This window comes from Sparus aurata, chromosome 15 (genome assembly GCF_900880675.1).
Source record: "Sparus aurata chromosome 15, fSpaAur1.1, whole genome shotgun sequence".
In the NCBI taxonomy this organism is placed as follows: domain Eukaryota; kingdom Metazoa; phylum Chordata; class Actinopteri; order Spariformes; family Sparidae; genus Sparus; species Sparus aurata.
Genome location: NC_044201.1, coordinates 29,765,139 through 29,787,662, shown reverse-complemented (window position 1 = coordinate 29,787,662; position 22,524 = coordinate 29,765,139). Strand labels below are relative to the sequence as shown.

Here is a 22,524-nt window from a genome sequence, read left to right as displayed (position 1 = left end):
AAGCCAGTCTACCAGTCTATCATGGCCGTCAACATCCCAGGAGTGATAGCAATGGTGGTTTTCTACCTCCTGGTCCTTGGGACCGGCATCTGGGCTTCTGTTAAGTCCAAAAGGGAACAGAAGAAAAGTGCAGCCACTGGAGTGGAGATGACCCTGCTGGGAAACCGGAGCATAAACTGGGTGGTGGGGATGTTCACAATGACAGGTGAGGAGAGCACAGCTGGCTAAACTGGAGTGGAAACTGTACTACTGTGTTTATAAAACTCTAAGAATATCATTAATGCCCTTTATATTGTGGGTGTTGCAAAAGAACAAACAGTTTCCAGTTCGCAATAAGATATTTTTTTACACGTGCACAGGGTAGCACAGGTAGACTGGAACTCTTGGGTGTGTCTCTCAAAATTAGCTAAGGCTAAAGGCTATGAGAGGAGCGAATTAGACCAAAGGGAGTAAAATATACACTGTGTAAGTACACACTATGACTTAACTAAAAGTGAAAATAAAATCAAAATACACACTGAAATATTGCACAGTATTTCAACACTGAATTACTGCACAGGGCCATGTGCCTGGAGAGACTCTGTATGACAGAGGTGAAGGTTGTCATGTACAGTGAGGGGGGGTGAGCAGACCCACACATTCTTTTCACACTTCACTGTGAGCGTTTTTCAACACTTCCATTGATTTCTCAGAAAATAATAAATAATGCATTACTTGTATTTGGGTGGCTGCCATCTACGACTGAGTATAAAATGGGACTGTCTGGCGTTGACAGAGGTATGTGCAATAACAGTTGAACACTTCTTATGTATTTTCAGACTGTTTGCTTCCTCGTACTTGACATGTCTCTTCATGTAGCTCTGCTAGTGAGTCCATTTGTCCCAGAGGGGATAATTTAAGTCACATGGAGTAGTTGTACACAGAAACAAGAAAAGTCAGCATGTGTCCATACTAATTAAATAAAGATAGCATAAAATAGACTAAATAAGCTAAATAAGATATTTAATGTATGTGTGATACTTCCATTGGACAGAAAAGAGTATCCAGGTGTTTATCATCCAGATTATTTCCATGAAAAAGGTTAAGTTTTTTAGAAACACAGAATCACACCATGAAAGGTAGCCTATTGTGATATGATGTGCTGAGGACAGCCCTCCTGCACCAACTGTATCCCCTGATCCACAGCAATTCCAGCTTACTCTTAGCAAATCAGAAGGACTGATTGGTGGACATTTGAACATAATAAGCGTTGTGTCCAAGACGAAGCAGCTTGAAGGCTTGCTGAATGATTCTTTTCATTTCAGAATCATGGTTAACTGAGGCATCAGAACCAAGGACAGATTTTTTATTTCTGGGTTTCAGATTTTTACAAAATCTAGAAAATTACGCAGAGGAAGAGTTTAATTAATTTGAAATTAATTCCTTGCTACACTTGGAAAGCAGTACTGTCTCCTTGTCCGTTCACTTTGTTACTGATGATCAATCATCACCCTTCCTTTGGTCCTCTGTACAAATGGCTGCTCTTTGTCTTTGTTTAAATTTACTTGCTGTGTTTTCATCCATCCTGTAGCTACGTGGGTCGGAGGAGGAACCATTGTTGGAACAGCTGAGATGATGTACACGCCCTCTATGGGACTAACATGGGCAATCGTGATCCATCTGGCATTCAGCACGTCTTTTTTAATTGGTAAGAATTTGAACTTACATTTGAAAAGATACCATAATTCTGTCTGTATAATCACACACATATTGACTATGTAGTTTTTGGGCTTTCTCCATCAAAGGTGTCAGTGTATAGTATGTTGATAAATGAGTCTTCTGAGGCAAGGCTGGTGGAATGTTAGAGCAATCTTTATTGAAAACAGATCTCAATTGCCAGCGTCCGTCCAGGCACGGCCGTTACCCGGGTTTCTCAAATTTATGACAAAGTCCTGCCCAATGCTTTGCCCTCTGCTCTAACAGAATTCATATCACCTTCGATATCGGAAAACTACAAAATAATGCCACCACCCTTCTCCACTTGTGCGGGCCTTTTTAAAGTCTAATTCCTGCATCGTCCCACTTCTTCTTATTGGTCACTTTGGTGGATTGAGGGTCCATCTATCCAATAGTAGAAAGAGAAGTTAGTCTGCCTCCTCCTATACATTATCTAACTTCCGCTGAGGTCACTTCTTGGAACTCACAGCCTGAAATGGACCAGATGGTCTCTTCATACTGATAGCTAAATGTATATCTTAAATCAACTCTAAACAACTGTCATAAGAGATAAATGCAGTTTTATTGCTCCATATGGATCTGTCCTCCAGCTAACCTTTAACTTACACACAGAGAACTGTTTAATTGCTCTGGGGCCCCTAGATATGTAAACTTCCCATCGACCATCTCTCTCACCTCACAGTAAAGGAAAACAACTATCGCTATTAAAGATTAGCTCTGAATGTGTATATGTGCAGACACCTCAGCTACTTACTTAAAGGAGTCATCACCCGGAAATCGCAATTTCTCTCATTAAATCATGCATATTGGTGTTGGACCTCTGTTGAAACTTGCCTGAAAAGCTGGAGTTTGAAAGTGGCTTATTTTTTTTGCTTTGGCTCTTTTTCCGAACAGGAATAGCGCACAGTAGTGCGCGTTCCTAAAGCATGAGATTTTGACTCTGCTCCTGTGGTGACGTTACCACAGGAGGCTACTTGCATAAGCATCGGCCCACAGCCGTCCTCAGCCAGAGTTAGCACGCCGAATCTGCTTATTTCTCTGTCATTTTCACGCCATACATTGTGACCGCCAGCATTAAAACTCAGGTCTTACATGTAAAACACGAGTGTGAAAAGTAAGAAGGAAAAAAAAAGAATTTACCATTCAGAGACATCCTGCTGTAAACGTGTATCTTCCACCATCTCTGCCTCTTCACTCTCCCGTTCAGGTTCCGAATCCGGCTCGTACATAAATGCCTGAATTCCGTAAGGTTCGTCATTTAGTGTGTGCGCCATGACAGGGGGCTGTTTATGTTTTGGAGTCTGTGTGCATGCAGGCTCGCCCCCCATTCCGGCTCTGTCCTTCCTGCGGCCAATCAACGCGCGCCTCATTACATATTAATACAATGCACATCCGGACCGCTCAAAACCTCGCGCATAATCTCGCGTGAGAAAGTCGCGGTATGAAAAAGTGTCAGAACAAGCTCTCTGTTTGATTTATTTTTTTTTTTTTTTCTAATAAGTTTTAAGAATTGATCCAAAGCGATCCAAGAGGGACTGGATATGTAAAAAACCAGGTGATGACTCCTTTAAACCTGAAAGTCATTTTGTAGGCAACAGTAAAGTTGACTTACACAAAAGTGATATGACCCAAACGCAGACAGAGTAGGCAGCAGGATGACTTCAGGGATTTATTGATGACATAGATTACGTGCAGGTACAAGTCGGCAAACAGGAAGTTTGTTTGCAAAAGTCAGCAAAAAAACTTACTGATACAAATACTGTCAGCTAAAAACACATCCTATCCCCTTCCCATGGGTGCTGCCATTGTTGACTTTTGATCTAGAAAGAGGTTGAAATGTTTTCCTGAACACAGCATTATAATGTCATGAATGGAAATGGAACCAGCTCCAGTGATTATGCAAAAAAATTATGCAACTGAAAAAAAAATTATACCAACTGAAATATTTTGTTTACAGACAGGTTCAAATTAACATGTCAATGTTATGGCAACTGTAAACAGTAAAAACAGTAGGCAAATGAAATGCCAAAAGATTTAAGACCCAAAATAAAGATTGGTATAATAAAGATTTTGTGAATCTGTCACGCTGGAGCACAGAAGGTGCATCCAAATGGATGAGAGCAGGCAGGAAGTGCGTTGTATGAAGTTTTTCTGCATAACGACAATACGAGGAACCAGCAAACATAAAGGATCATCAGAGAAACAGGAACAGCAAGACAACGCAAACTAAGCAGAATCATGGAAACAAGGCAGCAGCTAGATCACAGAAACTAAGCAAGATCGCAGAAAAGAAGCAAAATATCAGAAACTAAGCAAATGACTCGACAATGACTGAACAAAAGACTGGACTCAAATACAAACTAAATAAACGATGCAATGAGGAGCAGGTAGAGTGAGGTGGAGTAGCAGGTGAGAACAGAAAAACTCTAGTAACAGGTAAGATGCTGAGAGGCTGGAAAAAAAGGGGAAGGGCTAATGAGGGAGATCAAGTGCAGGTGTTGAGAGAAAGCAGCGACAGGAAGAACTCCGATAACAGGGCGGAGCTAATCAGGCAGGTGAAGAAAACAAGATGAAAACAAGAATTGACAGCTTCCTTACTGAAGCTCAGGATGTTGTATAATTTTCTGCGTTACACGTTAAAAAGCTGACAAGATGGAAGAAATTTTCCTCACCCTATTTTAATTCCTATTTGTACTGTGGTCTGTTCTTTCTCAAATCAAGTTGGCTCGGTGTTCGTCGAGCCAATGAGAGAAGCAAACTATGTGACGATGCTGGACCCTTTCCATATCAAGTATGGAAAAGTAGTGGCAGCTGGACTGAGCCTGGCTTCAATTATTCTGGATTTTCTTAGTGTGCCAGCAACATTAATTGCTTTAGGTACAGTATATATGTATATACTTTAAATACATACGTTCAGATATGTATAATTGTAACTGTGTTCTTACATTTGTGTAATCTGTTAAGTAAAATAAATGTATACATGGATGTCATTTCCCACCTGTATACCTGTGTAGAGATGACCCACTCATATTGATTTGAAGCGGTAATAGTCACTCAGAGACTGGTTATAAAATCTCACTGTTAGAATGTGTTTGACAGGAGGAGTTATGAGCGTGGTCCTGGATTTGTCCTTTGCTGTGTGCATCTGGATCTCTGCTGCTGTCGCCATCACCTACACACTGCTGGGAGGACTCTACTCTGTGGCCTACACAGATGTTATACAGCTGGTCATCATATTCATCAGCCTGGTTGGTTTGCTATAAATGCTTTATATATGTTGTTTTCATTAGGGGTTTTCACACTGCAATCCTAATCCCTGCAAACTCAGGACTAACCTACTCCAGCTAGAGTCAGGGTCAGCCTACTATGGAATGTGCCAACATTGTTCGACTGCGAAGGCCTTCTATGCTGGTTTTCCAGTACATTTGCTGGCTTAACTGGTTTGACTTGGCATGGCTGAGGTTTGGCTGTTGAGTTGAGTATTGATTTTCGGTGGAGACGGTTGCAGTCACAAGACTTGGAGACGGGGCAGCCTGCCACTTGGCTCTGCTCCGGAGCAGGTCCATCGCCGGCACAGCGAGGCTCAACTCAACTCAGTATAGCTGTTGACCGAAAAGCATATCAGCGAAGCTCGGTTTGACTCGGCATGGCCACAGGTGCTAGTGGAAAAACAGCATTAGTCTGGGGCTAACAGGGGCTTAGTGCAGTGTGAAAAGCTCGATAGAGTGTCAGGCGTTTTGTTTTAAGAGAACACTTAAAAGCAAGGCATCAAAAAGTCCAAAGGACACCTTGAAAATATGTGTCAATCATTTTCATTTGTATAATTGTCTTTGCAGTGGCTCTGCGTTCCCTTTGTTTTGACGAATCCTTCTGTCTCGGATATCAGCCAGACGCTGATGAACAACACCTTACACGCTCCCTGGATTGGTAAACCAGAGCTGAAAAAGACCTGGATCATGATTGATGATTTCTTATTCTTTGTAAGTAAACAGCAAATAATACTGTGAACAAACTCACTGTTACTAAAGATAAAAACAGCTTGTGGCCAGAGGATAATACTAATAATAAATACTAATACTAAAAACAGCATGCCTGTAAGTGTCCAAGAGAAAAAACTATCATTTGACTGATTTATGGAGATGCCACACTGCTAATTATTAACCATCTGTTTTACTTTGAAGGCACTGGGGACTCTGGGATATCAGAGGCTCCACCAGAGGACCTTGTCAGCTGATTCCTCAGCCACAGCAAAGCGCTCATGCTTTCTTGCTGCTTTCATCTATCTTGTACTTTTGATACCTCCCATACTGCTTGGGGCTGCCACCGCGTCCACAGGTATTAAAAGCTTTTACATACTGATGTCAACTGTCAAAGCTAATGTCTATATTCTGATCACTCTGAACTGTGTTATTTTTTTGCAAATGTCTTTTATTTGAATTTTGTTGAAATTCTTTTATGATAATATTTGTTTTTTTGGTTTGAAATGTTTTCATAACAAAAATCTAACAATTTATCAATCAATAATGTAAAAACACGAATGATTTATGATTTACTTTAACAGTCATGAAAGACTGTCCAACTAGAAGTTGTCAACTTTGTGGAAGCCACCTTTCCCTCAGGTTGAGTGCACTTGAACATCTCCTGAAATTAACCTAAATGTGGAACAGTGAGGCCAGATGCCAAGATACATGGTAGTCTGGGTCCTTAATGTTGCTGGTGGAAACCCACTCAAAGGTTTCCTCGTTAAGTCCATAACCCTCTCAATCCACTGAATACTGGCCCCAATTACCAAGGTGACAACTGTAAGAAAGCACTTGATGGAGGAGAACCAACAGACAGACAGACAGACAGACAGACAAATCGTTTGTCCAGGCCATTAAGAGGGAGGATGTAATTGCCGGAAAGCTATCCTTTTCTTGCGAGCCCCATTCAATATACAACATTGATGACAGATGAGTGTTTGGGCTGAGGGAACACTGACTTCCCTCTACAGCTCAGGGAAGGCTGACCAGAGTCATAGAATAGCAAGCATACTGAACCCAGAAGGGGTGTTTGCTACAGGTGGCTGGACTCTGGGAGGGAAGGCAGCAAAGGCCAGTTTCCAGCTCCTGGTCAAGCCATTCAGTTCTGGCCATTGGTATGGGGAAGGTAGGCAGAATAGAGTCTGACCCTGGCTAAAAGCAAAGAAAAAAACACCATCCAAAACATTGACATAAATGGAGGTCCAAGATCAGACACCACATCATTTGCAAAACCCATGGGACAACCTCACCTACACTGTTTCTGTGGTGGGCAGCTTGGATAGAGGGATAAAATGAACCATTCTGAAGAACCTGTCAACAACACTGAGGATGGTGGTGTTACCTTTAGAGGGAGGTAGACCTGTGATGAAGTCCAGAGAAATGCCTGACAAGGGACAATGCAGCATCGGGTGTGCGTATAGGAGTTCAGGAGGAGGATGTCACAAGGCTTTGTTCTGGTCAAATACTGAGCAAGCAGCTGCATACTTCCCTAACTCTTTCATAATCCAAAACCAGTTGCACAGTCTTATGATGAAGATGCCTGCTGCACTCAAAGATGACATGAGAAACAGATGTAACAGATAAGACACAATGTCAGCTTTAGTGTTCTCAGAGGAGTAATGTTGAATAAAATGGAGCCCACCTGGCCTGTCTGGTGTTGAGTGACTTGGCTGCAGATGTACTTCAAGTTCTTGTGGTCGATCCAAACAAGCTAAGGATGCTTGCTCTCTCCAACCAGTGACACCGCTCATCTGATGCCACTTTCAGTGCCAGCAGCTCTCTGTTCCTCATGTTTAAGTTTCCGAGCTGTGAAGGCACACGGATGGAGTTTCTCATCCTCAGTGGAGTTATGAGGGAGCATTTCCACAACGCCGACATCCGAGGCAACCAGGTGCGGAGGTGAAACTTCCTAAAGAACTTTCTGTAGAATTAAGCAAACCTGAGAAAACAATGGCACTAGCTTTTGACTGGTAGGCATAGGCCAGCCAGCTACAGTGCTAACACTAGCGGGGTGCATCTGAATGTTGTTAGATAATGCCACAAAACACAGGAATGAAAGTGAGGAAACATGAGACTCAAACTCTGCTTTGATGAAGAGCCGGTGGTCAAGGAGGCACTATGTGAGTCTCTCCGTCCTGGGAAAAGATAAGGATATCATCGACTAAGACAGTGGTTCTCAAATGGTGGGGGGCGTGAGAGGCAGGGCAGGAGCAAAGGTCTGGTGCACTGCGTGTCTGCTCCGTCCAGCTCTGGCAGTCCGGAGCCCTCCAAAACAGCTACGCGGGACTTCTATATATCTGGCGGATGCCGGAGCACGACACAGCAATTCCGCTGAATTTTGCAGACAGGAAGTCAAGCGACGAAATAACAATATAACATCTGGTTCCTTTTCAAAATAAAACAGTCCGTGTTAACACCTCTAAAAAAAGACAAACACAAGCTCTTCTGCTATTCCCTCGGTTATCCACTTGTGTGGCAAGTGGAGGGTAGTAAGGTGTCACCGACAACGCCACCTGGGGAGTTTCGCCCCAGGAAATAGTTAATTGTGGAAAAGGAATAATTGATTACCTTTATTACAGGTCGCACAGTCCGAAATTACCACAGGCAAGAGACGTTTTTAGAAAAATCTAAACACAGTTTTATTTAACAGTTAATTAATAAAACAGACATCATTGGCTGACTCATTTGCTGCTAGGCTGTGGCCAATGAAGGGGTGAACAGGGCTGAGGTTACCTTGGTGCCCGAAATCAAATCAAGGGAGGGAGAATTAACAAAAGCACCCGTGACACTGCACACACACACATTCGTGAAGAAAAGGGTCCACCACCAGGGATTAGGTCACCGTCAGGGGCCCACAGCACCTGTCCACAAACAAAAAGAATATAACCAAGCCTCACAGTCCTAGCACAGCCACTTTAACACACACACACACAAACACACACACACACACACACACAATACATTAATTGAATAACAATACATTAATTGAATAACAGGGAAATAAACAAAGACCTCATTCCCAAAACACAATACAAATCTTAATTATATTCATTAATTAATGAAGTTCCCACACAAAACACAGTTGCAGTATAACCAAAACAGCAGTAGGTCCAGGAGGTGATGGCTTCGGTGTTTTTGGACCTCACCGGCACAGCGTCGTGGAGAATCAGAATAAATATTCTAAGGCAACACACAAAATAGCAATCAGCTGGAGGCGGAACAACAGAATGGAAAGCGAGGAGCGGACAACGCTGACTTACCACGTGGAGAACACAACGACACCCAGATGGGCTTCCAGTGGGACGACCCAGCCCCACGGCACCACCAGTCTGCCACACTGCAGCGGAGACAACTGTGTCACATTTACACAATCGACAAGAGAGTGGGGAGAAGAGGCAGCGGTGCGCTTTACTGCGCCTTACCTGTGCGCTGCAGAGATAACGTGCGTCTGCAGAGATAACGTGCATCTGTGGTGAAGATGCCAAGGACGCTCCAACGCCAGCAGAGCCACACCACCTTAGCTTCGCCACGCTGACATCCACTCCGCCACCACTGAGGACGAGCAGAACGGCAAAAGGAGAGGGCACGCCAGGTAAAAACCACCTGCTATATAGAGGAGTGACCGCCCATCAATCAGTGCACCAGAGAGACACAGCGCCCCGCTGTGAGGAGGGGTGAGGGTGCTCAGGCTACATATGCAGCAGGAAATATGACGATGCTTACATAGACGTTGGGTTTACCATGAACCCGGTCGGACGTGGGGAAAGACCTGTTTGTGTTTTATGCAAAAAACTCTGGCAGCGGACAGCATGAAACCATTTTGATAATCAGGTGATTGTATGCAGAATGCTGCAACTCATACAGTGGTTTATACAGATAAATAAATATTATCAGGTTCTTAATAGGATTTCAATTCGGGGGGGGTGCGAAAAAATTTCTGTCCTCTAGGGGGGGCATGACAAAAAATAATTGAGAACCACTGGACTAAGACAAACTTGTTCAGCATGTCCTGATGAATGTCACTGCAGATAGACACCTGTGGCATTTGGGTGCTGTGATTTGAATAGTGGGTTGGGGTTAAATGTTTAACACCGCCTTCTCTGATTTGTCTGTCTTATCACACAGCGCTCACCTCTTGGTATATACATGTTGGGCCTCACCCCACATGGCTCGAATAAAAAAGAGGCCTGTAATGAAAATCAAAAGCCTAACTACTAGGGCCTTATCAACTTGAGGAAGTTAAAAACAAGAAGACAACGCCCAAAAGGTGTGAAGATCTGTCAACTCAAGGTATGACCCATCCCCAAAACTTTCACCTTGTCCCTATTGGTTTAAAGTGGCCGCGGGCCCTGCAACTCCACCAGGATGACCATGACATCACTCAGCGTTTAAAGGTCAGGAGACCCCTCTGCACATCACATTCCCAGTGTAATGTGATGCTGTGAAGAGACTCCAGTTTCATCCAGCAGTTACCGTAAGGGTGTACTTTGAGAAACGTTTTTCACTTTGCTTGACCTAGGCTTCAGCTCCTTCTCGCTGGACGAGAACACTGCACAACCCAGTCGTTCCTCACCACCTGCAGAAGGTTATCTTCAGAAGAAGACGGAATCACCGAGGTCCGGTCCTTCCATTTGATCGATCTTGCTGTGTGATAGCAGCCTGCCTTAATCAGCTGTTAGGACGCTACAGTTGATCCCGTCCTCACATCCAAAACAAGTTGGAGTTTCTAGTTGGACGGAATACACGCCAAGTAAGAGGCTACTGTTTGGGCAGAAACAGTAGCGTGTTTTTGTTGTGCTTATATTTGTTGTGAAGGGACCTCCGAGTCCTACTTATGGTTGACTGTACTGTGCGCTAACTGTTATTAGGGATCAGTGGATAGCTTGTAGTCTTGCCGCCGAGTGTGATCACAGTACATCGTATTCCAGCTCAATCAGCTGACGATAAACAAACCTCGATTCGCTTGCCGGCCACTGGTTAAGGGAGAGACAGCCGCTGTGCACCACATGGTCATTGTGTTATTCTTTGTTGTCTGCTAAGCGCTTGCTTAGCTTCTTTCCTTTTACTAACTTACACACTCACTTACATACACATCCTGGGTAATATACACACGCAATCTTATGAGCGATCTGTTGGAAACTTATAGTGAATAACCCCACTATGACATAAGACGTGTGATATATATTCCCTCGTATTGACTTCAGAAGCGGACTCCTCACGGTAGCACGACAACCTTTTTGGAACTGTGGGTATTATCCCTCCAAATTCACATCGTGTGCTATCAAACCGCACACAAAGGCAAAGACGATGTAACCGTCATCTTTGTTCAAATCACCTTTGGTCGATACGCACGCACGCACGCACGCAATGCACGCACACACATATTTCCACCCACTCATGTTTGGCTTGCTTATGTTTTTGTGGCGCTAGTTGTAGAGAACTCTTGTTTATTGAAGTAGGTGGTTTGTGTTTTGGAGAAAGCTTTAATAAACACGGTTGATTATAACTGAGCAGTCTCTGTGATTATTTTGCACAATCCCATATTGTAATAACAGCTGGTTGAGATGGTTGGTGCTCGGATTTACGCCTTCCCTCTTATCTAAGTATTGATATTTTCACAACATTGACAAATTGATTAAGTTCAGGCTTTGAGACTAAAGGTATATAATTTGATAATTGATCCCTGATTTCAGGCTGGCGCCCCGTGTTCATTAATGAATCATAGTAACCTACATTTTATTAATTAACCATAATAATTGTATTATTAATGATAACATTTTAATTAATAATCAATAATCAACATCGATTCCCAACATACAGTAGACTAGGACAGATAATGTGACAATTTTTCAGTCTTTCCTTCTTTTGTGTAAATGTTTCAGACTGGAACCAGACTACCTATGGTTCACCATCTCCATTTGAACGCGGGGAAGCAGCTCTAGTTCTGCCCATCGCCCTGCAACACCTCACACCATCTGTCATCTCCATTATTGGTATTGGATGTGTGGCCGCCGCTGTGATGTCATCAGCTGACTCTGCTTTGCTTTCTGCAGCTTCTGTCTTCAGCTCTAACATCTACAAGAACATCCTGAGGCCTCAGGTGAGAACAATCACTATTTATTTTTCAATTTGCTTCATCACAACCAAAATAAACTGACTAAAGCACTGTTTGTTATTGTGAAGGTGTCGCATTTATTTTAAAATGGAAGCAATGGAATACAGAATAGAATGAATGAAATAAAGTATCACGATGGAAAACAAGCTAAGAAAGCAGGGATAGAGGTATCTGAAAGCAGGACAGTCTCATCCATTTATTGTTTACCTGTTCTTCTCCCTCTTCTTTTTCCTCTTCAGGCATCAGACAGAGAGATTCAGTGGGTGATCCGTGCGTCTGTGTTGGTAGTGGGCTTGGTTGGTACATCACTCACCAGCCTGAAAACCAGCATCCTTTTGTTCTGGTTTGTGAATGCGGAAGTGGGCTACATCGTAATTTTCCCTCAACTCCTCTGCGTCCTCTTCTTCAACATCTCCAATGGTTATGGGGCTATTATGGGCTTTCTGGTGGGAATACCATTAAGACTGCTCAGTGGAGACCCATCACTAGGGTTAGCACCAGTCATACACTTCCCAGGATGCACTCTTGAGGACGGTGTTTATGTCCAGTACTCTCCAGTTAAGACCATCTCCATGCTGTCTGCCATTGCTGCCATCTTGTTGTTCTCCTATCTGGCTTCTGTGCTCTTCAACAAAGGCATGCTTCCTGAGAAGTGGGATGTGTTCAAAGTGAAAGTCCAGCACTCACCACAACCTCTGACACCAATAGGTGACACCACAGAACATGATGAGAATGAGAAATTGAACAAAAACAAGTCTCTGAATGAGGCATCAGAGCCAATGATTAGCACAAGTTGTTGATGTTCCTGTGTGTTCAGTAGTAATTGTTTTCTAGAGGTATAATATAGAACAGGAGATGCCAGAATATATCTCTTTTCCTCAGAGGAATTTCACTAAAAGGCTAGAACCAAATCAGATGAAACAGCCTTCAGCTCTGTTGACAGCCTCCTACTTTTTGGGCAGACCCTGCCACCTTTCCAGTTTCAAACAGTGTTCTGGGGATCAGCTTTTTGGGATCTCTAGGAGAACAGCTTCTTTAGTCAGCTATGGAAAAAATAAATATGTCTGATCTTACCTCATTAATGTTGTTAATTTTACAATTCTGAAATTGAATCTCCTCTCCAAAACTACATATTGCTCCCTGTAACTCATATTTTCTTAAAGGGATATTCCGGTGTAAGTTTAATCCATGGTCTAACACACCGTGAAACTGTGTTAGACTCCCTCTCGAGAGATCAAGGTTGCAGACCGCTAGTTAACGTAGTTTTAGCATCCTCAGAAACGACCAAACGACAACAATACACTGCAGTAAATGGGTCCAAATATAAAACCGCTATCAAAAAGCCAGAAATAATGCTCAGAACAGCACCAAACTTCAGCAAGATCAGAAACAGGGTCCCAGCACATATTTTATATATTGCATTTATATGTTTGTTGCTGATGTATGATGTGAAATATGTATTTGTCTTTATAAAATGCAATTAAACATAACATAATAAAAGCAAAAGAGTACCCTTGTTATCCTAGTGTCCTCACTTCCTACATCCTTCTTTTAAAGTCTTTAGAGTGAAGACTTTATGGGTTATGTCGTAAAACAACATTTTCATAATATTGACAAATTGATTAAGTTCAGGCTTTGAGACTAAAGGTATATAATTTGATAATTGATCCCTGATTTCAGGCTGGCGCCCCGTGTTCATTAATGAATCATAGTAACCTCCATTTTATTAATTAACTATAATAATTGTATTATTAATGATAACATTTTAATTAATAATCAATAATCAACATCGATTCCCAACATACAGTAGACTAGGACAGATAATGTGACAATTTTTCAGTCTTTCCTTCTTTTGTGTCCATGCTCCAGACTGGAACCAGACTACCTATGGTTCACCATCTCCATTTGAACGCGGGGAAGCAGCTCTAGTTCTGCCCATCGCCCTGCAACACCTCACACCATCTGTCATCTCCATTATCGGTATTGGATGTGTGGCCGCCGCTGTGATGTCATCAGCTGACTCTGCTTTGCTTTCTGTAGCTTCTGTCTTCAGCTCCAACATCTACAAGAACATCCCGAGGCCTCAGGTGAGAACAATCACTATTTATTTTTCAATTTGCTTCATCACAACAAAAATATCCTGACTAAACCACTGTATGCTATTGTGAAAGTGTCACATTTATTTTAAAATGGATGCAATGGAATACAGAATAGAATGAATGAAATAAAGTAGCATGATAGAAAACAAGCTAAGAAAGCAGGGATAGAGGTATCTGAAAGCAGAACAGGAGGAGAACAGCTTCTTTAGTCAGTTATGGAAAAAAATAAATATGTCTGTTCTTACCTCATTAATGTTGTTAATTTTACAATTCTGAAATTGAATCTCCTCTCCAAAACTACATATTGCTCCCTGTACTCATATTTTCTTAAAGGGATATTCTGGTGTACGTTTAATCCATGGTTTAACACACCGTGAAACTGTGTTAGACTCCCTCTTGAGAGATCAAGGTTGCAGACCGCTAGCTAACGTAGTTTTAGCATCCTCAGAAACGACCAAACGACAACAATACACTGCAGTAAATGGGTCCAAATATAAAACCGCTATCAAAAAGCCACAAATAATGCTCAGAACAGCACCAAACTTCAGCAAGATCAGAAACAGGGTCCCAGCACATATTTTATATATTGCATTTATATGTTTGTTGCTGATGTATGATGTGAAATATGTATTTGTCTTTATAAAATGCAATTAAACATAACATAATAAAAGCAAAAGAGTACCCTTGTTATCCTAGTGTCCTCACTTCATACATCCTTCTTTTAAAGTCTTTAGAGTGAAGACTTTATGGGTTATGTCGTAAAACAACATTTTCATAATATTGACAAATTGATTAAGTTCAGGCTTTGAGACTAAAGGTATATAATTTGATAATTGATCCCTGATTTCAGGCTGGCGCCCCGTGTTCATTAATGAATCATAGTAACCTACATTTTATTAATTAACTATAATAATTGTATTATTAATGATAACATTTTAATTAATAATCAATAATCAACATCGATTCCCAACATACAGTAGACTAGGACAGATAATGTGACAATTTTTCAGTCTTTCCATCTTTTGTGTCCATGCTTCAGACTGGAACCTGACTACCTATGGTTCACCATCTCCATTTGAACGCGGGGAAGCAGCTCTAGTCCTGCCCATCGCCCTGCAACACCTCACACCATCTGTCATCTCCATTATCGGTATTGGATGTGTGGCCGCCGCTGTGATGTCATCAGCTGACTCTGCTTTGCTTTCTGCAGTTTCTGTCTTCAGCTCCAACATCTACAAGAACATCCCGAGGCCTCAGGTGAGAACAATCACTATTTATTTTTCAATTTGCTTCATCACAACAAAAATATCCTGACTAAACCACTGTTTGCTATTGTGAAGGTGTCACATTTATTTTAAAATGGAAGCAATGGAATGCAGAATAGAATGAATGAAATAAAGTAGCATGATGGAAAACAAGCTAAGAAAGCAGGGATAGAGGTATCTGAAAGCAGAACAGTCTCATTCATTTATTGTTTACCTGTTCTTCTCCCTCTTCAGGCATCAGACAGAGAGATTCAGTGGGTGATCCGTGCCTCTGTGTTGGTAGTGGGCTTGGTTGGTACATCACTCACCAGCCTGAAAACCAGCGTCCTTTTGTTCTGGTTTGTGAATGTGGAGGTGGGCTACATCGTAATTTCCCCTCAACTCCTCTGCGTCCTGTTCTTCAACATCTCCAATGGTTACGGGGCTATTATGGGCTCTCTGGTGGGAATACCATTAAGACTGCTCAGTGGAGACCCATCACTAGGGTTAGCACCAGTCATACACTTCCCAGGGTGCACTCTTGAGGACGATGTTTATGTCCAGTACTCTCCAGTTAAGACCATCTCCATGCTGTCTGCCATTGCTGCCATCTTGTTGTTCTCCTATCTGGCTTCTGTGCTCTTCAACAAAGGCATGCTTCCTGAGAAGTGGGATGTGTTCAAAGTGAAAGTCCAGCACTCACCACAACCTCTGACACCAATAGGTGACACCACAGAACATGATGAGAATGAGAAATTGAACAGAAACAACTCTCAGAATGAGGCATCAGAGCCAATGATTAGCACAAGTTGTTGATGTTCCTGTGTGTTCAGTAGTAATTGTTTTCTAGAGGTATAATATAGACCAGGAGATGCAAGAATATATCTCTTTTCCTCAGAGGAATTTCACTAAAAGGCTAGAACCAAATCAGATGAAACAGCCTTCAGCTCTGTTGACAGCCTCCTTCTTTTTGGGCAGACCCTGCCACCTTTCCAGTTTCAAACAGTGTTCTGGGGATCAGCTTTTTGGGATCTCTAGGAGAACAGCTTCTTTAGTCAGCTATGGAAAAAATGAATATGTCTGATCTTACCTCATTAATGTTGTTAATTTTACAATTCTGAAATTGAATCTCCTCTCCAAAACTACATATTGCTCCCTGTAACTCATATTTTCTTAAAGGGATATTCCGGTGTAAGTTTAATCCATGGTCTAACACACCGTGAAACTGTGTTAGACTCCCTCTCGAGAGATCAAGGTTGCAGACCGCTAGCTAACGGAGCTTTATCAACCTCAGAAACGACCGAACGACAACAATACACTGCAGTAAATGGGTCCAAATATAAAACTGCTATCAAAAAGCCACAAATAATGCTCAGAACAGCACCAAACTTCAGCAAGATCAGAAACAGGGTCCCAGCACATATTTTATATATTGCATTTATATGTTTGTTGCTGATGTATGATGTGAAATATGTATTTGTCTTTATAAAATGCAATTGAACATAACATAATAAAAGCAAAAGAGTACCCTCATTATCCTAGTGTCCTCACTTCCTACATCCTTCTTTTAAAGTCTTTAGAGTGAAAACTTTATGGGTTATGTCGTAAAACAACATTTCTCTACAGGGTTGTTTGTGCTAACATGAGGAAGTTCTAGTATGATCACTGGCATTCATTTTTAAAAGGATGTTGAATAGGGCTGGGTATTGTCAAGAACCTCACGATTCGATTCAATTTTGATTCTTTAGCTAGCAATTTGATTCAATATTGATTCGATTCAATATTGATTTAAATGCTTCGATATCGATTCAGTAATAAATAGTAATAAACAAATAATTCATTAGAGTACCTGTTGATAATTTTTTAATTAAAAAAGTCATCTTAAATTACAACTCTTTCCTTCCATACAAACTACAAATACGAATGGATACACTCACAATGTGTCACAATGACAATAAAGACTATTCTATTCTATTCTATTCTATTCTATAAAATAGTGCACCGCGGTCCCTCTGCCCTCCGGCGAGACACGAGGGGGTAAACGTTGACATTGACGATATTGAATTGGGAAAAAATATATTGCAATGCATTGATGAATCGATATTTTTACCCACCCCTAATGTTAAATGAAAGGCGATATTTAAAAATGTCACACTATCCACAAAGATACAAAATCTTTTGGCGGTATTAATCAATGTTGTTATGCCATATCCGATTCATTCACGTTAATCACAGATGATATATACAATAACAACAAAGTAGTAACCTAATAGTTAAACAGCAGTTAAATAGCAGCATGTTGTTGATTCAACATCAGTAGATAATTTGTAGTCTTAGGTGTCCATCCAGTGGTGAAAATATATATACTAAAGAAAATGATCTTGAAAAAGATAGGGAAGTTTAATCCATGTCCTCAATCTTTTTGTGTTTTGTATAGATTAATCATATCCCATTTATAACAAAGAATATTGGCAGCATATAGTCATTTTCAAAATGAAAAACAAAACAAAACATCCAAACAACACTGCAATAAAACAATTTACCACCTAAAAATACAGAATTCTACAATTTACATTAAATATCAGCAACAAAACAAAAAAATGCATGTTTGGATGCAAAAACTTGGTTTGAAATACAATGCAATATTTTCAAATCATTTAGGACTATTAGTACTGATACAAGATATGTAATATCAAAACCGATAACTGATATGAGGGTAAAAAAAGAAAACAACTTAAACATTTTACAATGAAGGCATAAGCAGAGGCTATCCACACTTTGAGTCTTAGCCTCACTTTTTTTTATTACACTGAATCAATTGAATTATTCAGCGATATAATCCATAGTCTGCCAAATTATACAAACCTATTACCTGTGTGATCAATCAAGAGTGTCTATAATGTAGCCTTAACTCTGGTGACTAGCAAACTCAGCAGAACAGGGAAAAAAGGAATCTGTACATGTGTAAACTGTCTGAAATCCAAAGCAAAGACTTTTTAAAAACATGTATCACTGCACTGTGAACAAAGGACAAGACAACATGTTAAAACAATAACTACACATAGTGTAGTTAAAGCAACAAGCAGCTGAGAGACGTTGGTAGACATGCGGAAAATATCCAAAGTAATTACAATTTGTTCAAGCCTCTCATCCACTTGAGACAGGAACTCTCCCCCAACCGGGAGGGAGCAAGCCACCTTTTTCCGGTCGAGAACCATGGCCTCAGACTTGGAGGTGCTGATTCTCATCTCAGCTGCTTTACACTCGGCTGTAAACCACCCCAGGACAATGAGTAGCACAAGTTGTTAGTGTTCCTGTTCAGTAGTATCTGTTTTCTAGAGGTATAATATAGACCAGTAGGTACGACGGAATATCTTCTTTATTGCCCAGAGGAATTTCACTAAAAGGCTAGAACCAAATCAGTTGAAACAGCTCTGTTGACAGCCTTCAACTCTTTTGGCGGACCCTGCCACCTTTCCAGTTTCAAACAGTGTTCTGGGGACCAGCTTTTGGGAACCCTAGGAGAAAAGCTTGTTTATTCATTTATGGAAAAAATAAATATGTCTGATCTTTCCTCATTAATGTTGTTAATTTTACAATTCTTAGATTTAATCTCTTCTCCAAAAATACATATTGCTCCCTGTAACTCATATTTTCTTAAGATATGGCATTGTTGCTGATCTATATGTATGATGTGAAATATGTATTTGTCTTTATAAAATGCAATTAAACATGTGTAGATTGTCAGGTAAAGGCAAAAGAGTAGGGTTACATTTCCTACATCCTTCTTTTAAAGTCTTCAGAGTAAAGACTTTTTGGGTCATGTGGTAAAACAACATTTTTCCACAGGGTTGTTTGTGGTAACATGAGGAAGTTCTTGTATGATATTCAAAAGTATCACACTGTCTACAAAGATACAAAATCTTTAGGCGGTATTAATCAATATTGTTATGCCATATCCGATTCATTCAGTTTAATCACAAATGAGAATAACAATAAATAGTAACTGAATAGTTAAACAGCAGTTAAATAGCAGCATATTGTTGATTCAACATCAATGGATAATTTGTAGTCTTAGGAGTCCATCCAGTGGTGAAAATATATCTATCCATCCATCCATCTTCTTCCGCGTTATCTGGGGCCGGGTCGCGGCGGCAGCTGCCTGAGCAGGGACACCCAGACTTCCCTCTTCCCAGACACTTCGTCCAGCTCTTCCAGGAGGATCCCAAGACGTTCCCAGGCCAGCCGAGCTACATAGTCACTCCAGCGTGTCCTGGGTCTTCCTCGGGGTCTCCTACCGGTGGGACATGCCAGGAACCAGCCAGGGGCAGCCGAAACAGTGCCCAAGCCACCTCAGCTGGCTCCTCGCGATGTGGAGGAGCAGCGGCTCTACTCCGAGCTCCTCCCGGGTGACAGAGCTCTTCACCCTATCTCTAAGGGAGCGCCCCGCCACCTTGCGGAGGAAACTCATTTCGGTCGCTTGTATCCGGGATCTTTGCCTTTCCCTTTCGGTCATGCCCCAAAGTTCATGGCCATAGGTAAGAGAAAGAACGTAGATTGACCGGTAAATCGAGAGCTTCGTCTTTCGGCTCAGCTCTCTCGAACGGGTCAGACGAGAAGCAACGGAGTGGTCGGATAAAGGCAGTTGGCTGTTGGTTTGAGTCTGGGCGGTGTGTGGGGGCCTTAAACGGATTCTGCAAGGTTCAATACTGGCTCTTGTCTTATTCACAATCTCTACTAACAATATTACAACAGCCATCTTTTTGGTGATGATACAGTCATGTACTGCATATAAAGCCTTCTCAATTGTAATTTCTCATCACAATTACACAACTGCAAGATTCTCTTTTTACTTGAAATTTGTCCTTAATGCAAACAAAACCAAATTCATGATATTCTCAAGAGCCAGAGATATCACAGACATTGGTCTGCATGTTACCACTCTAACAGGACTCAGCAGCGCCGGCCCTGAGTAATTTGGTGCCCTTGGCAAGATCTTAGCTGGCGCCCCCTTGCATCGCAGCCAATTTCACAATCAGTTTTCATATACTCACACAGAAACTGCATGTATGTATTCAAGACAAAAATATCACACCAAATAAAAACTTAAGAAAGAAACAAGTAATAAATACAATATAAATAAGACATTGTATAAACATATTATGTGAGTGCCGTCTCTCACTCTATTGTCAGCCGCTTTGCAAAACGACCTCCATGTTGTCATGTGGGAATTGTGCTCCCGGCTATCCTCATGAACCTTCAGCAAGTGGCTTGCATTTGTCCAGTCCTATAGTCCTTCCTTATTAAGTCTGTATTCTTTTGGAGGAAACATTTAGCAGCAGAAGCAGTGCAAGCTATCATTTCTGTTTGAGTACATCAGCCAGCTGCTTTTGATTTTTTTCAGCATTGATCAAGACTCTGTTACAAAAGTCATGTTGACACTCTCCCATCTTTGTTTTTGGGAAATGTGTAACTGCTTTTTTATTTGAACTGGTCCTCTGTGAACTAACTCTCATCTCACTTTGTCAGTTAGAAGAGATGTCCAGTCAGCAGGTCTGTTGGTGCCTTTAGTCCTGATGCTGTGTCACTCTGCTGTGCTGAGGTAGAAGGACAGGAGCACCTGATGCTGTGTCACTGGGCTGCTGCTGAAATACTTTAAAAGTGCATCTGAAGAGAGAAGATACGTATATGTGACCAGTGGATGTTAGATTCAATAGAAAAAACAGATGCTTGGTGTGTGCTATACATAAGACTAATACTGAAAATGTGATGAGATTCATTCAACTTTGTTGTCATTGCAATGCAATTCAGTCTAACCAGAGTGCAAGTATATATATATTGCCTATGAATGATATGAGAAAGCTAAGGTGAAAATAACACCTGATCAGGTCTAACGTTAACTTTCCAAACGTCCCTGATGAATTTAAGGTGGAGTAACACATGTCGACTCAGCTATTTATTGATTATTAAACAATGCTGCTATCGTCCGAAGTAAGCTAGCAAGTTAACACTCTGCTCCAACAAAGATGTTGTTAACGATGCATTAAACTATTGTCATTCACTTCATCACACTGACCTTACTGTACCTCTATCTTCTTCAAGTTTTTCTTCCTCTTCTTCCTCTTCCACCCTTCACTGGGTGCCGGATGGTTTCAGTCTTTTGGACCTTGTGGTTCCGCTACAGTATCAGTAAATCCCCCCCCCCCCCCCACCGAACCATGAACCAGACAAAAGGCCTCTCCGTTATTTAATAGTCTTTGATATGACTTTATGTTGCTGTGGGCTTATATAATGTTGAACTGAATCGCGATGAGTCCTTGTCCAGCTAAACTTTAGCACCGCTCCATGTTTAGATCCCTGTGTGGCTCACTACACTGTCATTTGTCAGGCGCGCACATGCTGTTAACGGTACCATAGGCTGCAGACTGTGACTGTGATCTGTCAATAAAAATCAGCCAACACTTGTTCTCCTCTGAACTACATTGGTCTCATAAGTCGCCTCTCTGAAGTTTGAATGTTGGAAATCCGTTGTAGCGATGGAGAACTTTAATCCATGAAAAAGTAATTGATGACCTTGACCAGTGCAATCTCAGTGCTGTGTACGGAGTGGAAACCAGGACCTTAAATACAGCTTTTAAAAACCAAGTGGTAATGCAGTGTGAAAGGCAGATAGATGATTTTGAAAGTGCAATAGTACGTTCCAGGGTAGACTGAGAGATTTTACTGAAATAGGTTAACGTTAAGAGTGGGCAGGAGTCAACTACCATCTCTCTGAATTCAGTGTCAAAAAGCTGCCGAATCTCCACTATTTTGTTAAAAAAGTGATTAAGAAATTCTTCACATTTGTCTCGGGAGGATTCAACTGGGTGGCTAGGAGGGGGGCCTGTTAAAATAATTCTGCGATAATTTAGAACTGGAGGAAGGAGATCGGAGTCAGCTCAAGGTTCAAACAAGGTTTTAATCTTGTACAAGTGGAGCATTCACAGAGCAACACGCAGGTCTGTTACAAAGTGAAGACTCAATATCTGAAGATAAAAGCATGGTATATATCCGTCATTGTGGGTGTGTTTTCACTCCATTAGTTCCTAATTTATGACCTGCACTTAAAGGAATACTCCACAGAGAAGGAAGTGATAGGCTCCAGTGGTCACTCAATACCACACATAGATAATAAAACGGCCTAAAACAAGGTCACAGGTTACAGGTCATGTTAAACAGTTACATTGAACATTCCTATGTAAGACTTCAATTCACATCTCTCTTCACAAAGTACAAAATTTCCATCACAGGGCCAACCACAGAATTTAGAATTTAGAATACAGTTTTAG

The 22,524-nt window shown here is 41.4% G+C and overlaps 2 protein-coding genes across 3 annotated transcripts; both read left to right on the top strand.

Moving 5' to 3' along the window:
- On the top strand, positions 1-13,083 carry LOC115596157 (high-affinity choline transporter 1-like). The gene is made up of 8 exons (XM_030440978.1): positions 1-205; positions 1,571-1,687; positions 4,438-4,593; positions 4,816-4,964; positions 5,553-5,696; positions 5,898-6,051; positions 11,621-11,838; positions 12,093-13,083. The coding sequence occupies exons 1-8, from the start codon at positions 22-24 to the stop codon at positions 12,651-12,653; spliced, it is 1,683 nt and encodes a 560-aa protein (XP_030296838.1). The 5' UTR covers positions 1-21; the 3' UTR covers positions 12,654-13,083.
- Positions 13,084-13,596: 513 nt separating this feature from the next.
- On the top strand, positions 13,597-16,449 carry LOC115596218 (high affinity choline transporter 1-like). Of its 2 annotated transcripts, XM_030441073.1 has the most exons (3): positions 13,597-13,940; positions 14,992-15,209; positions 15,452-16,449. In XM_030441073.1, exons 2-3 carry the CDS (start codon positions 15,129-15,131, stop codon positions 16,010-16,012), a joined length of 642 nt encoding a protein of 213 aa, XP_030296933.1. In that variant the 5' UTR covers positions 13,597-13,940; positions 14,992-15,128; the 3' UTR covers positions 16,013-16,449. The 2 variants fall into 2 exon arrangements, with proteins under 2 accessions (XP_030296933.1, XP_030296934.1); XM_030441074.1 differs by lacking the exon at positions 14,992-15,209.
- The last annotated feature ends 6,075 nt before the right edge of the window (positions 16,450-22,524 follow it).